The following is a 13,525-nucleotide window of genomic DNA, read 5'->3' as shown; positions in this document are numbered from 1 at the left end:
TCACTGATGGTGTCTGTAGCCCAGCGGGATCTCCCAGAGAGCACAGAGGACTGAGACAGTGTCCTGGCTCCCAGATGGAATTTTTCTAGCACCCAGTATCCTCCTCCTTGTAGCTTCTCTGGTGGCATGGCCAGTCACTCCTTCAAGGATTTCACGTCTGTGCGTTCCCATTTGTTGTGTTCAGGGACAGAGACTGGCTCCTGCAAGACGGGAGATTTCCTGCCAGAAAATTTAATTAACTCTGGTACAAAGTCCGCTTCAATTGAGAGAGGAGGCAGCATACTTGATGTTGCTAAAACAGAAGAGCTGTGGACTTGGAATCTGGGCCCACGTGCTGTCTGGGAAGGTGGGACAAGGTGTTGAGCTGCGCGCAGTAAATGTCAGCGGGAAGAGGAGCTGTGGGCCGAGCGGAGCCGCCTGCGCTGCCGCGGTGGTGTGAGCCCGAGCTGCTGCGAGCATCCTCTGGGACGGGGTTCGCAGCTTCAGCCCTCGGGGCTGTGTCCGGGTCCCGGGGCTGTGTCTGGGTCCCAGGGCTGTGCGAGGATGGAGCTCGTGAAAGCCAGAGCCGGGCCTCTCGCGTCCGTCGCTCAGACTTCGACACGTGGAAGGGAGCAGCGCCCCGTTAATCTCCTTAAGTCCTGGCGCCTGATGCTTCTGACTTTGCTTGGGCGATCTGGCAGGAGGTTAAACCCATCCTGCTCAGGCATTCGGAAGTGAGTTTTTGGAGCAAAACTAAAATAAAATACGAAACCCCAGTTCACAGTCCAAAAAGTGATCGTTTTGTAATGTTAGAGGGTACAAAGGAAGTGATAGCAATGTCGTTAAGCTTTATGTCACGGCCTCCCTGCCCCTCCCTGCCCTGTTCATGTGAAATATTTCACGTTTTATTTGTTTTCTTGCAACGTGTGTATCGGAGAAATGCATAGCATTCAAAATATGCCTAGTTTTCCCTGCCTTTGAATATGAAGGAAATTCGTACCTAGAGGTAGGCAGATAAAATGGTGATTTTTTTTCTGAATTTTGGTGGTTTTTGCATGCAGAATAGGAGGAGAAATTGTTTTTTAATTTTAAATAAGGGTATTAATTTCAGAAATACATGCTTTTATGAGACTTGCTGTCCCACTGGTGAGTGGCGCCTTAGTGCCAGCGCTACGTAGGAGAAATAGTTGTGTTTTGCTTAATTTAAAAACGATGGTCGTGTATGACCTGCGAGCACTCGGATGTTATTCCCCAATGAACTTTCTTTACCTATGAATGCCCTACCCATAAAAAAAATAACTTGTTTGACCTGATCTTTGTTATAAACCAACCTGGGTGGGAATAGAGATGCCACGAGTGGTTTTGTGCTGTATGACTTCTCTGGGAGGTCTGCTGGAGTGGGAGCCCTTGGCTCTGGGTGGGTTTAGGCAAGTTTTTAATTCGCAGCAGGACTAAAGGAGACTTGGACTGGGGCAGCAAACCATAAACTAACTCTTTGCCTCTACATCCAGGTTGCTTTATCTTTTGTGTGTGTTCTGATGGTACAGAATGAACCAGAGCCGGCTGTTCGCAAGAGCTACCAGGCAGTGGAGAGAGATGGGGAGATCATCCGGGTACGAGACACTGTCCTCTTGAAATCAGGACCCCGGAAGAAATCTATGCCATACGTTGCAAAGATCTCGGCGCTGTGGGAAGACCCCAAAACAGGTACTGTGCCAAAAGAGTACCTCTTGCCTCTGTGCTTGGCAGATGAGGGTGAGCTGGAAGCGGGGAAGTGATGGATCTCGGGAGAGCTGCGAGCTTGTTAGGGTACTGCGCGGCTGCCAGAGCGGGTGATGAAGAGGAAGAGATTAGCTCCATGGCTTTCATTCAGATGGTTCCAGGAACTGAAATGCTCTTTAATCACTGGCCTGGGACTGGTAATCAAAATCTGTCTGGTCGTGAAAGCACATAGTATCTGCCAAGTGCCCGTCTTAGCAATGATCTCCTTTATTATTTCATTGCAACGCACATCTCGGGAGCTGCTGTTGACTCAGATGCTGTCTCCAACATCTGGGCTGGGGCTGGTGGGGAGCACGGGCTGGTCCGCAGCAGCTGGATGGGACCCGAGGGGAGGTGGGGACTGGAGAAGTGGGGGTTTGCTGTTAAGATCCTGTGTCTGACTAGCAATACCTGAGCCAAGGAAGCTGTGCCAAATGTTGTAAAGTACAGGTCATCCTTAACAATAAAATAAAAAAAAAAAAAAATTAAAAAGTTACATGTAAAAGCAGTGATTGATGTGTGGCAAGGCCCATCTCGGTCCTGTCATCCTGCAGCAGCAGTTCTGCGTTAAGCTGGGAGCTAACGCTGCGAGTGCCGAGCTTTGGATGAGCATCTTTTCCAGCTTGCAATCCTGATAGATACTTTTTTCAGAGGGAAACGTTTGGTTTTTGTATTTTTATTTTCTTGTGGTTGCAAACTGACCTCTTTGTGACGATGTAACACACGTAGAAGGGGGTGAAGGTGTAACGGAATAGCAACGTGACCGAATTCATACAGCTCCTTGCTGTAACAAAAGGACACCTAGTTCGGCATGAAATATTTATCACGGCACAGCTGCCTCTGCGGGAGCGCTATGGGAATGAAAGGGAGGAGGCAGGAGGAGGAAGCTGGGTATTAGTGGGAAAACACTACGAGAAAACTGAGGCTTGACATATTTTAATAAATCTCCTTGCAGGGGAGCTGATGATGAGCCTCCTGTGGTATTACAGACCGGAGCACACTCAGGGCGGCCGCAATCCCAGTATGCACCAGGTGAGCCATCCCAGTGCTGAGCTCGGGTATCCCGCTGTGTCTGGATTTCTGCGGGAAGAGGGGATTCGCCCAAGTATCTCCCCGCGTTCCCAGGTGGCCTCAATTGCGGGGGGCTGAGGCTCAGCTTCGGTGGACCTGTCTCTTGGCTGCAACGCAGCTGTTGCCAGATGTGCTGAGCGGTGGTGTCCTAGAGATGGGCTTTCTCCCAGTTTATCGTGTGCAGAAACGCTGGGCTGTAAGAGAAGCTGCCGCGTTCTTTACGTGGCCCCCTTTGTGAAGTTTTAATGTTTCTCCCTTTAATGTGAGAAAATCCTGCGCATTCAGTGAGAAGGTGTTTTGGCTGCTACCTTAGGAGTAAGGAAAAATGAGTTTATACTGAATCAAGATCAGACGCCTTTCCGAAAAGGGCATTTGAATTCACTCAGAGACACAGAGCTCACCGCAAAAGCTCCTGCTGCAGTTCTGCAGGCCGTTGGAGTACCTATATCATCATGCGCTGCCTTTTTATCATAAATCCCTTAATCTTCTTCTTAACCCTCCAGAAACCTGTTTGGTTTGTGCAGAAACGTGGGTGCATCGTCCTCCCCCTTATAGATTTATGATGAGAATTAAAGACTGACTCGCGGATGTTGTGCCAGTATAATAGAGTTCGCTTTCTAAAAGGAAAAACGTGTGAATCATTATGACTTCACGCCTTGCTCTGCTTTGCATGGGCTTGTGTTGGGTGACAGAACAAGCTGTTTTTAAACTGAGAATGGAGAATTTACCGCTGTTTTCAACCCACCAACATACATGGTGCCTTTTTCCTTTTTTTCCTTTTTTAAATTAAAGAGGAGGGAGGGGGTGAGAGCAGGAGTGGGGAACAGCCGGGGGATGGTACCTGCCTGACCTGCTGGCACAGGTGAGTTTCTAAACCAAAACGTGGTACGTTACAGTTTTCTGGTCCATAAAAGACTCGTGATTGTATCCAGTTGCATTTTAGAGCGGAGAGCGAGCACCACTAGTCTGGCCAGGAGGAATTAGGCCGGTTTTTCGCACACCTGCTAAATTACACAAGACTGCAAATGAGAGGGTGCCGTTTGGGCTGAGTAGCTGGGACGGGCTTGCCAAAGATGACTCAGATAGTTTTGATTTAAGGAGCAGAGCAGCACCCCCATGTGCAGAAGCAAGGGGTGGCGTTTCCCGTTTCTCCGATTGAGCATGTCCCCAGACGGTGACCCTTTTGCCAGTCTTTCCTTCCAGCGTCCTTCCTCGGGGCTGCGAGCAGAAACAAAGCCTGCAGGTAACGCTTCCAGACTGGTGCGGAGCATCCTTATTCCCAGAGATCATCTTTGCTGATCTAACCACGCCTGACATTCTTTCAGGTGGCTCCGTCTGGGTTGCCCCATATCTAACCAATCCTGCCTGCCGCAGAGCCAAGCTTCCCAAATTACCCTGGGAAAAAAGGTTATTGCTACTTCCCTCACTAAACCAGCTGTTTTAATTGAATTGGGATGAGGAAAGGGTTGGAAAAGAAGGGAGTCCTTTAGCTTCGATATAGAGATGGATGAGAACGGCTGTGTGTCACAGGTAGTAGTAAGGACAGCGAAGCGCTATTCAACCTCCATTGAAACTCTCAGCTGTACAAAGGAATTGGAAGGGTTTCCAGCGGAGAAAGGGAGCATGAATGAAGAGCATCCCTAGGAGCGCGGAGGAATGTGCGGGTGGGGAGTGCTCTGACCTCCTGCCTGCAGGAGCGTTGTTGACTGGGGTTTCTGGTTGCGGCTCCTTCCACGTGGAGTCTGTGCACGGAGTCAGATCTTGGATACGCTGGGGCAAAGGTTTTTTTCTTGCAGTGTTTTTTTTCTCTTTCTGAGAACTTTTTCTCTGCAGTACCTCCCATGATGAACTCAGCCTTCCTCCCTCTTACCTGTCTCGTTGTCTTTCCCAGGCATGGCAATAGCACTTTCAAAACGCTGCTTTTATTTTTTCCAGTGCAGCGCTGCAAGCGCTTGTCTCCTGGGACACTTCTCAGCAGTGGCCACAAGCTCTCTGCCGTCCCCAGGAGGAGAGAGGAGGCTGAGTGCTGTACCTGGGGGTGGTCTCGCTGCTGAAGTGCTTCTGTAAGGCTGGCAGTATGTGTGGGACTTGGACAAAGTGTGCTGGGCAGTGTTAAACGATGGGAGAACTCTTCATGCTTTGCTCGTGCGTTGCTGGATAAAATTCTGGTGTGCACTCCCAGTCAGCCAGTCAGTCCCAAAACACCTGGAAGGTGGCTGGATTCTGTGAAATTTTGGCTCTACTTTGATAGACTCCCCTCTAAGGTGAAGGGGGAAGGTGTGGAGCTGGCCCTGCCTCCCTGGGGCTCCTGGTCAGCGGGGTGACCTCTTCCTTCCTTCTCTTGCAGAATGAGATCTTTGCATCCCGGCATCAGGACGAAAACAGTGTTGCCTGCATAGAGGAGAAATGCTACGTGCTGACCTTTGCAGAGTACTGCAGGTAGGTGGTGCTCTTAACTTGCTGCGCTTCCCAAGACCTTCGTCTGTCTCCAGCTCTTGTCACTCTTCCCCATCACCCAGCAGAACCGTCCCAGCCCTACAGACTTGGGTCTAGCTGGAGCTGGATGAATGACTCGCTCTACGTACGAGTTTGGGACTGCAGCCTGTGGGCGCATCTTCCGCTCTACGTTCATTACACGTCTGTTTTGTGTAAAATATATGCTTTAAGGGTCTCACAAATGTTTGTACTTGTCTGACCTTGGTACCACAGCGTGTAGCCATCAGGGGAGGACAGTGCAGCAAAACCCATAACTCGGGGCTGAAAGCTAAGCAAGGCAGGAGATGGTGTATGTATCTGTCCCTGGGGGCCGCAGTGCCATAGCCAGCCAAAAAGCCTGCTTTTGTCAGCATTTCTCCTAGCCACGGGTGTATGTGCTCGCGGATCTGGGTGTTTTGGCAGCAGCAGCGCTCAGAGCAGCAACCGAGGCTTTTACTGCTCCTGCTGATTGAACGGAAACTCTGTCAGTAAGAACTTCTGAGCATCCATATTCAAGGCTGCCGTCCTTTGATGGATGGATGCGCAGGGCAGAATGGAAATAGGGGTTGAAGGGACACCCAAATCCATAATGCAGAAGTGCTTTACATCTCTTCAGTTTTGCTGGCTGCATCTTATTGACGGTGCAGTCCTACCACGGAGGGGATATTTAAGCCCTATGCACTCTTCTTAGTCCTTCTGCTCCTAACCTAAGGCTCTGCTGTTTGAATTTCTAAAAACAAACACTGTTTTACAAACTTCTTATAAGCTGAATTTTCCTCTTTTTAAAACTCTTAAAAAACCAAAGAAAATCCACAAAAAAAAAATCTGTAAGCTTTGGATCCAAGCAGCTCGTTTCCTTTCTAACAGCCCAATCCTCTGTAATAGTTGTTGGCAGGAAGTTTTTCGTGCTGTTGTGGGTAAGGTCACCTTCAGAGGTGTTGTCTGCAGGCATCCTGAGTTCTTCGTTTGCCTAAGCAGCAGCGCCAAAGCAGTAGAAGCAACGTGGGTTAATTACAGTCATCCTCTGTACTGTATGGCAACGGAGCTGGCGAGGGGGCTGGAGCAAGAGTCTGGTGAGGAGCGGCTGAGGGAGCTGGGGGTGTTCAGCCTGGAGAAGAGGAGGCTGAGGGGAGACCTTCTCGCTCTCTGCAGCTCCCTGAAAGGAGCGGGTAGCCAGGGGGGGTCGGGCTCTTCTCCCAAGGAACAGGCGGTGGGCCAAGAGGAGACGGCCTCAAGTTGTGCCAGGGGAGGTTTAGGATGGATATTGGGAACAATTTTTACAGTGAAGGGATCATTAAGCATTGGAAGAGGCTGCCCAGGGCAGTGGTGGGGTCACCATCCCTCAAGAGATTTAAAAGACATGTAGATGTGGCACTCAAAGACATGGTTTAGTGATGGTTTTTGTCAGTGTTGGGTTGATGGTTGGACTCGATGATCTGAAAGGTCCCTTCCAACCTGGGCAGCTCTATGATTCTATGATCCACCAGTAGAGAAACATAAACCGTTGTGCTGCTTCCCGCAGTTCAGGGTGGGATCAAAAGCAACAGTTACTTCATGTCCTTCTCTTGGGCAAAGCTCAGTTCTCCTCCCCACTCCTGCCCTTGCCCTTCCACCCCTCGGCCTCGGGCAGCCATGGCCACGGCTTCTGGCGAGGCAGTCTGTGACACGACCCGTGGATGAAACGAGCCAGTGTTAACGCTTCTAACGTAATTGCCTTGCAGATTTTGTGCCTTGGCAAAGCGTCGCGTCGAAGGGATCCCAGGCAGGAAGACCATTATGGTTCCTCCCTCGGAAGAGTACTCCACACCTCTGCACCGCAAGGTGCCCGAGGACACTGACCCCGAGCTGGTTTTTCTCTGTCGTCACGTCTACGACTTCAGACACGGGCGCATCTTGAAGAACCCGCAGTAGCACCGTTCTGCGGTCGGAGCGGAGTGGGGATGAGCGGCAGCAGAGAGCCGAGGGCAGGCTGGCGGGCCGGGACATCTCTGCGCTCTCGACGACTTACCTTGTGCTGCTTGCAGATGGGAGCGCCCAGCGCTCGTTCCTCGGACTGAAAAGCGTGCGCAGGAGTGGATCCCTGTGGAGGAAGGCAGCAGTTGAAAGCACAGCACTTCATTAAAAGCATAAATGAAAATATATACGTATAAAATAAATATATGTATATAGATATAGGTACTTGCATATGTAAATCTATATCTATATATGTATCTAGAGATGCATATATTGGGAGGGATTTGCAGGGGATAAAAGCCAGTAAACTGAATCCAGAGCCATCACTGGTGGGGAATGGTGGAAAGGCGCAGGAGGGATGCGTCGGTGCATTGTATGAGTCAAGCTGTGACATTTTTGTGGGTTTTCGTGCCCGGACATGGAGCGTGAGGACAGACCAGTTCCTTGGAGAGCGCAGGAGAGTCTCCTTTGTCCCGCAGGACAGACTGAGGATTCCCGCTGGGTGAGAGCTGCTTCAAAATACAGCCGTTGCTTTGGAAGCTGCCTGGATGCCGAGTGGCGTTGCGTCGTGCTTGAATAGGTTTTGCTCTGTCGGGGCAGAGGTGACCCCTCTTCTCCCTCATCTTCCTCTTCCCCTCACCTTGCCCTTCTCTGACTCACCGCCTGGACCGGGGCTTGGCAGCCAGGCTTGGAAACACACTCCGAGGCGGAGCAGAGAGGGAGCCGGCAGGACCATAGGCTTTACCCATCCCAGTGGGGTGTTCCGGAGAGCCTGGCATTGGCCACAGATGCCCTGACCCTGCCCCGAAGGGTCCCTGCCCCGTGGAGCACGGTGCCAGCAGCCGTGCGGCGCTCGGAAGCTGGGAGCACACAAAGTGGGCTCCACCTGCGAGAACCATGGTTTCTCTTCCCTTCCGAGTGTTGCTCTGCCTCTAATGGCTTAGGGGGCCGTATGGATAGAAGCGGGTTCACTCTTTCTTCCCAGTTTGTTCTCCTGTAACGCCGTTTACAGTCCCTGTTTAACCCCATACGTCTTCAGTGTGAAGAAGCTAGAGGCTGGAGGGTGAAATGGCAAACCCTTTCTTGAGTGTTTTAGGATTTTTTTTTTAAGATTTTAACCCCCCTTACGTGACCGTCCTGACCCTGGCGTGCTGTTGAAGCCATCAGCAGTGCTGTCTCAGCGCTGCCTTGCAGCCTCCCCCCCTCCAAGCTCATCCCGGCATCCGAGCGAGGTCACCAAAGTGGCGTTGTGGCTCCTGAAAGGAACTGAGCATCGGTCAAGGTTCGCATGGACAGATGCGACCCGAGTCCCACAGATACTGCCTCTTGCCTTACCTGTATAGATCCTAGATAGACGTTAGTTTATCTTCATGCAAACTGTTCGAGTTAATTCTAAAGCAAACCAAAGGCCAGCGCAACAGTCCGTTGAGTCACTCGCACCGAGCCGGGAGTCCGTTTCTAGATTGCACTAACGTAACGAAGGAGAATCAGCACCCTCTCGGCCCACGTTCCTGCTGCTGGAGTCGCTCGTTGAAACTAGGGATCTGCATTTTACCCGTCTTTTGGGGCTTCTGAACTCGTGTTAAATGGTGGAAGTGTTCATACTGCTTTAACGTTGTCCTGTCAGTGGAAGTGGCACTACCCGTGCTCCCCGCCGGCGCCGTGGGACCGGAGGACTTGCTGCTCGCTCCAGCGGCTGCCAACCCCAGCATCAGATCCGTTACGTGGAGATAGTTTAACGCAGGAGTTCTCCAGAGATTTGCTCTACATACCAAAGAGGGGAACGTGTCTAGAAGACGATGACTCAAGAGGAGATGAGAAGATCCGGTACCCACCACAGTAGGTGAGCAGGGCACGTGTCTCCCTGCCGTTGGTGGACGATTCCTGCTTGGTGTTGCAGAGGATGCTGGAAGAGCCCTCTCTGTTCTTGCCTGCGTAGCCCGGGGGAAAACACCCTGCTCCGGGAGGTCTGGTCCTAGGTGTGTGAGCAAGAATTCGGGGGTGAAGCGTCTTCTCTCATTTATACCTCAAGATACTGTTAGTGTCAAAGTAATTGCTCAGATTTCTCCTTAACAATTAGCTTGGGCACTGGTGGTCTCTTGGAAGAACGCGGTTGGGCTGCTGATCCGGCAGCGCGGTGGCGGGATGGGAGTCGGGAGCGCTGCTGGGGCTCTCGGATGGAAGCGCCACGGGGAGTGCAAGGAGGTGTTGGAGAAGGTGGTGTCGGATGCCCCTGGGGGAGGAGATTAAGCGGCCGCCCTCTGTAGCAGGGCAGGAGGATGCTGGGGACGCGGAGCTGCTCCTGCCCATCGCAGATGGGGATCGTGGAGGGGGACGGAGAGCCGCACCCTGGGGCCGTGGCGCAGGGTGGTGACCTGGAAGGTGACGGGAAGCCCTCGGTGCACACGCTTGACTCGGTAGGGACTCCTTCGGCACCCAGCCTGGAGCAGACGAGCTGCCCGCGGCCACCTTCCTCAGCAAAAGTGCCACCAGACGGGGGATGCTTCAAAACCCACCCGCCCGGCAAACCCTGAGCGTCGCTGCAGTCGGGGAAGGGGTTGGAACCAGCCCCGGGAACCGCAGCAGCTCCCTGCAACTCCTTCTGAGCCCTCTCCCCCCCGCTCCCGCCTTCGTCCTGGCTCCTCTCCAGGTAGAAGAGAAAATGTCCCCCCTTGTCCTGGGCCCGGAACGGGCTTTGGCCCCCGTCTGGAGAGGACAAATCCTGACTCTTCTCGTGTTAGAATCTGCTTCAGGCCAAGAACATTCTTCGAGATTCACATGGTTGCTTATGCTGTTGTGCAAACAGCATGTAAATGAATTGAAATGTCTTATCCATAATGAAAATATTTCATGCTTTTTTAATCTATTAGATATGGAAATATTTTTTGAAACTGAAAATGCAGTCGGTAGAATTTAAATTGAAACGTAATACATGTAAAATATATTTTAGTTGATAATTTTGTAAAATGCACTTTTTTTGTGTCTCTTCCCTGGTTTCCCAGATCTGTATTTCAGTGTTTACAGATGGAATGAGAACATTCCCTATACCCTCCTTCTGTGAGAAAGATATATTAGAAGTAATTCTTAAAAAATAAATTTGAAAAATGGTATTGATTTAGAAAACAAACCGGTGCTGCGCTGTTCTTGCTGTTCTTCTCTTCCTTGCCTGAACTCTGCGCTCGCAGCCGGCGGGGAGCAGGAGACAGAAGCGCTGGGAAGGTGCGGATGGGGGAGCCGAGGCGGGTGCTGGGGGGCCGGGGGTGGCCCGGAGGTGAGCTGCTGGGGGGGTTGCGGTGGAAATGGGGCGAGCGGAAGGAGGTTTGGAGCGGGGGTGACTGACTCTTTTCCCCAACCTGCTCTTGCAGGAATGCTGAAGTCTGTGCTTTCAGGCAGGAAGGTGGCGGTGGCAGAGCCGCTCTCCGCAAGGCTTGGTGTATTGGCCTGTGCGTTAGGGATCCTGGAAGGACGTGGAAAAGCGTCTCACTTGGAGCGCTGGCTCTGGAGGAGCAAAGGAGTGTCCCGGCACCGAGTCCTGCGCACACTGAGGACAGGTGCGACAGCCCTGCGGTCTGCACGGCCATCCCCGACGGCCGGGAGGAGGAGACACGTGGGATAACCTGCCCGAAGTCCCGCAGCGAGGAGCGGGATCTGGGGCGCGGATGGAAATGCCGGTATTTCAATGCGGGCGCGAGCTGTCTGCAGGCGCTGAGCTCGGGGCGCTCACAGCGAGCGGCGGGGCCGGGGCTGCTGCCGTGTGCCAGGGCTGCGCACGAGGGCTGCGAGGGCTCTCGCACACCCGTCCTCCTGGGAACGGCTCGTGCGGTCCCGCGTGGTGGCCCGGCTGTTCCCCACGCAGCCCCTGGACGTTGTCTCACAGGCTCTGCAGTCTCTGTGAGCAAAAAGGCTTTTTCAAGGTTTCCTTTGTGGCGGTGGGTGAACGTGGGGACTCTCCGCGCTCTCTCTGTACGATAACACAACTCCGGTACAGCTCCCCGCGTACCCGGGACTCTGGTCCGGCCGCGCTCGCTTGCCTGTATTAGCTTTGTCTTTTGGCCGCCTTGTCTGTCCTCTGCAGCACTCGCTGGCCGCGGAGCGAGCTCTGCCTGTCTCCCGGCTTCCAGGAAAGGCTCCTCTGCGCCTTCCATGATTTCCAGTCCCCGCTGAGATGGTGTTTGTCTTCCTGGGGCTGCGGCCCCTCTTTGCTGTTGCCTGTGCTCGTCCTGGGGACGGGATTCTCCCCGGGAACAGGGGAATTCACCTCGAAACTGTGGCAGCCTCGGTGAGGGCTCGGTGTCCTTGCTGTCACCAGGCGGGGCCGAGCATCCACTCCCGGGTGGGCGCCGAGGGCTGGGGAGCCGCTGGGGCTGGCCCTTGGAATTGGCTGTTTCTGGAAATAATGCCGTGTATTAATTAGAGCCGGACCCTTGCGCGCCTGGGGAGGGAGAGGATGAGTTCTGGGAACAAAGTGAGCAGGAAGAACAAGTAACGGCTGTTACCGGCGCTGAATTGGCTCCTAATTATAGGGAGGGGGGCGAGCGGCGAGCGTGGTTTGTGGGATGAATGCGGATGGGCTGGGCACGGCAACCGCATCCCCAGCGCGCGCCTCGGATCCCGCTGCAGCGTCTTCCACCGCCTTCTGCAGCACCTTCTGCTCCTGGGTGGCCTTCAGTGGGGGGTTCTGAGCCTGTCCGACAGGGGAGCCACGACCCCGCTCCCAGCCGGCCGTCCTCGCCGTGCCCTCACCCCGCCAGCGCCACCGCCTGCCCTCGCTGAGCTCCTGGCTGGAATTCTTCATGGGATTAGGGCTTTTGCTAGAGGATTTCTGCTTTCTGCACCCATCGCGTTCAGCGAGGAGCCGCGTTACAGCACAGCCCCTTGCAGGGACCCGCGGGCAGCTGGGCACAAACCCGGAGGAGCGGATAAAAACCAGAGAATTCGGGTGGAAAAAGGAAACCGCCTTGATACTGAAGCGTATTAAGCTGGGAATTATCTTCCCAAAGGGAGTGAGGAGCTCGTCCCGTCACACTTAAATTTGCCAGCCGGCGTGGGGTCAGCAGGCGGGATATCCCTGACCCCACGGCCTTGGAGTTCTGCTGAAGAACCAATTGGAAATTTTCCAGTTGTATTTAACGTGACTGGGCGGCCCGGAGGGATCCGTGATGTGGGTGCTGGGAAGGGAGCGGGAACCTGCGCCCAGTGCGTGCCCCGCGCCCCTGGGCAGCGCCGGCGCTTCGCCGGGCAGGGACAGGCCCTCGAAGGGGTCAATTAACGAGAAAACTGAGAAAAAGCTTTTCTGTCCCAGCTCTTCCCGCGTGGCGAGCTGTCGTCAAAAGGATAAGCTGTGGCGGACTGAAAAGTTGGGATTAATGTCAGACAAAATTGGATTTACTGTTGAAATCTGCTACCCGAGGGAGCTGCGCTGGGCCGTATCCGGCTCTCCTGTGTCTGCTTCACCCAACTCCTGCTCCTGTACCACGGCTGATGCTGCCAGGGACTTTCTGCTGCCACGTTGGCTGAGTCCCGCCGGCCACGGGGTCGTCCCTGGAGGTGACGCCGTGCGTCGGCAGAGGTGGCCTCACCCGGCTGTGGAGCACTGAGGGGTACTGTCACCTGAACCCTGCACCGCCTTGGCCAGCGGAGGATCTCGTGGTGGCTCCGTGTCTGGGTTTGATGACCCGAGGGTGATGTAAGGTGCTGGCAGAGCCAGGCTGCTGCATCGCATCTCCCCTTGATTCCACATGCGGTGTCGGCGGTGGCAGAGCATTGCCGGCCTCGCGGGAACGGTGGGAAGGTGGCACTTGGGGTGCTGGGAAGGAGCCATCAGAGCTGCCAGCACCTCCAGAGGCTCTGGTAAGGTTTGGGCCCTGGGACAAGTGCGCTGATGGGTGGGAGATTTTGAAATCTTGATGAGGTTCAACAAGGCCAAGTGCTGGGTCCTGCCCTTGGGTCACACCAACCCCATGGACGCTCCAGGCTGGGGGCAGAGCGGCTGGAGAGCTGCCCGGGGGAAAAGGACCTGGGGGTGCTGGTCGGCAGCGGCTGAATGTGAACCAGCAGCGTGCCCGGGTGGCCAAGGTGGCCACCAGCATCCTGGCCTGTGTCAGGAACAGTGTGGCCAGCAGGACTGGGGCAGGGACCGTCCCCCTGTACTGGGCACTGGGGAGGCCCCCTCTCGAGGGCTGTGTCCAGTTTTGGGCCCCTCACCACAAAAAACGACCTTGAGGGGCTGGAGCGTGTCCAGAGAAGGGCAGAGGAGCTGGTGAGGGGTCTGGAGCAGGAGTCTGGT

At 54.0% G+C, this 13,525-nt stretch overlaps 1 protein-coding gene across 1 annotated transcript in view; it reads left to right on the top strand.

Moving 5' to 3' along the window:
- BAHD1 (bromo adjacent homology domain containing 1) overlaps positions 1–10,341 on the top strand; it is a 39,586-nt gene extending 29,245 nt beyond the window's left edge. Inside the window, exons 4-7 of the mRNA XM_054200756.1 lie at positions 1,527–1,686; positions 2,696–2,772; positions 5,159–5,250; positions 7,008–10,341. Coding sequence (XP_054056731.1) covers positions 1,527–1,686; positions 2,696–2,772; positions 5,159–5,250; positions 7,008–7,197 — 519 coding nt within the window. The 3' untranslated portion in view covers positions 7,198–10,341. The remainder of the gene's footprint in view (positions 1–1,526; positions 1,687–2,695; positions 2,773–5,158; positions 5,251–7,007) is intronic.
- The last annotated feature ends 3,184 nt before the right edge of the window (positions 10,342–13,525 follow it).

The sequence above is a fragment of the Rissa tridactyla genome, chromosome 4 (genome assembly GCF_028500815.1).
Source record: "Rissa tridactyla isolate bRisTri1 chromosome 4, bRisTri1.patW.cur.20221130, whole genome shotgun sequence".
Classification (NCBI taxonomy): Eukaryota; Metazoa; Chordata; class Aves; order Charadriiformes; family Laridae; genus Rissa; species Rissa tridactyla.
Note: the sequence above shows the minus strand (reverse complement) of the source record. Positions and strands in the feature narration are given on the sequence as shown.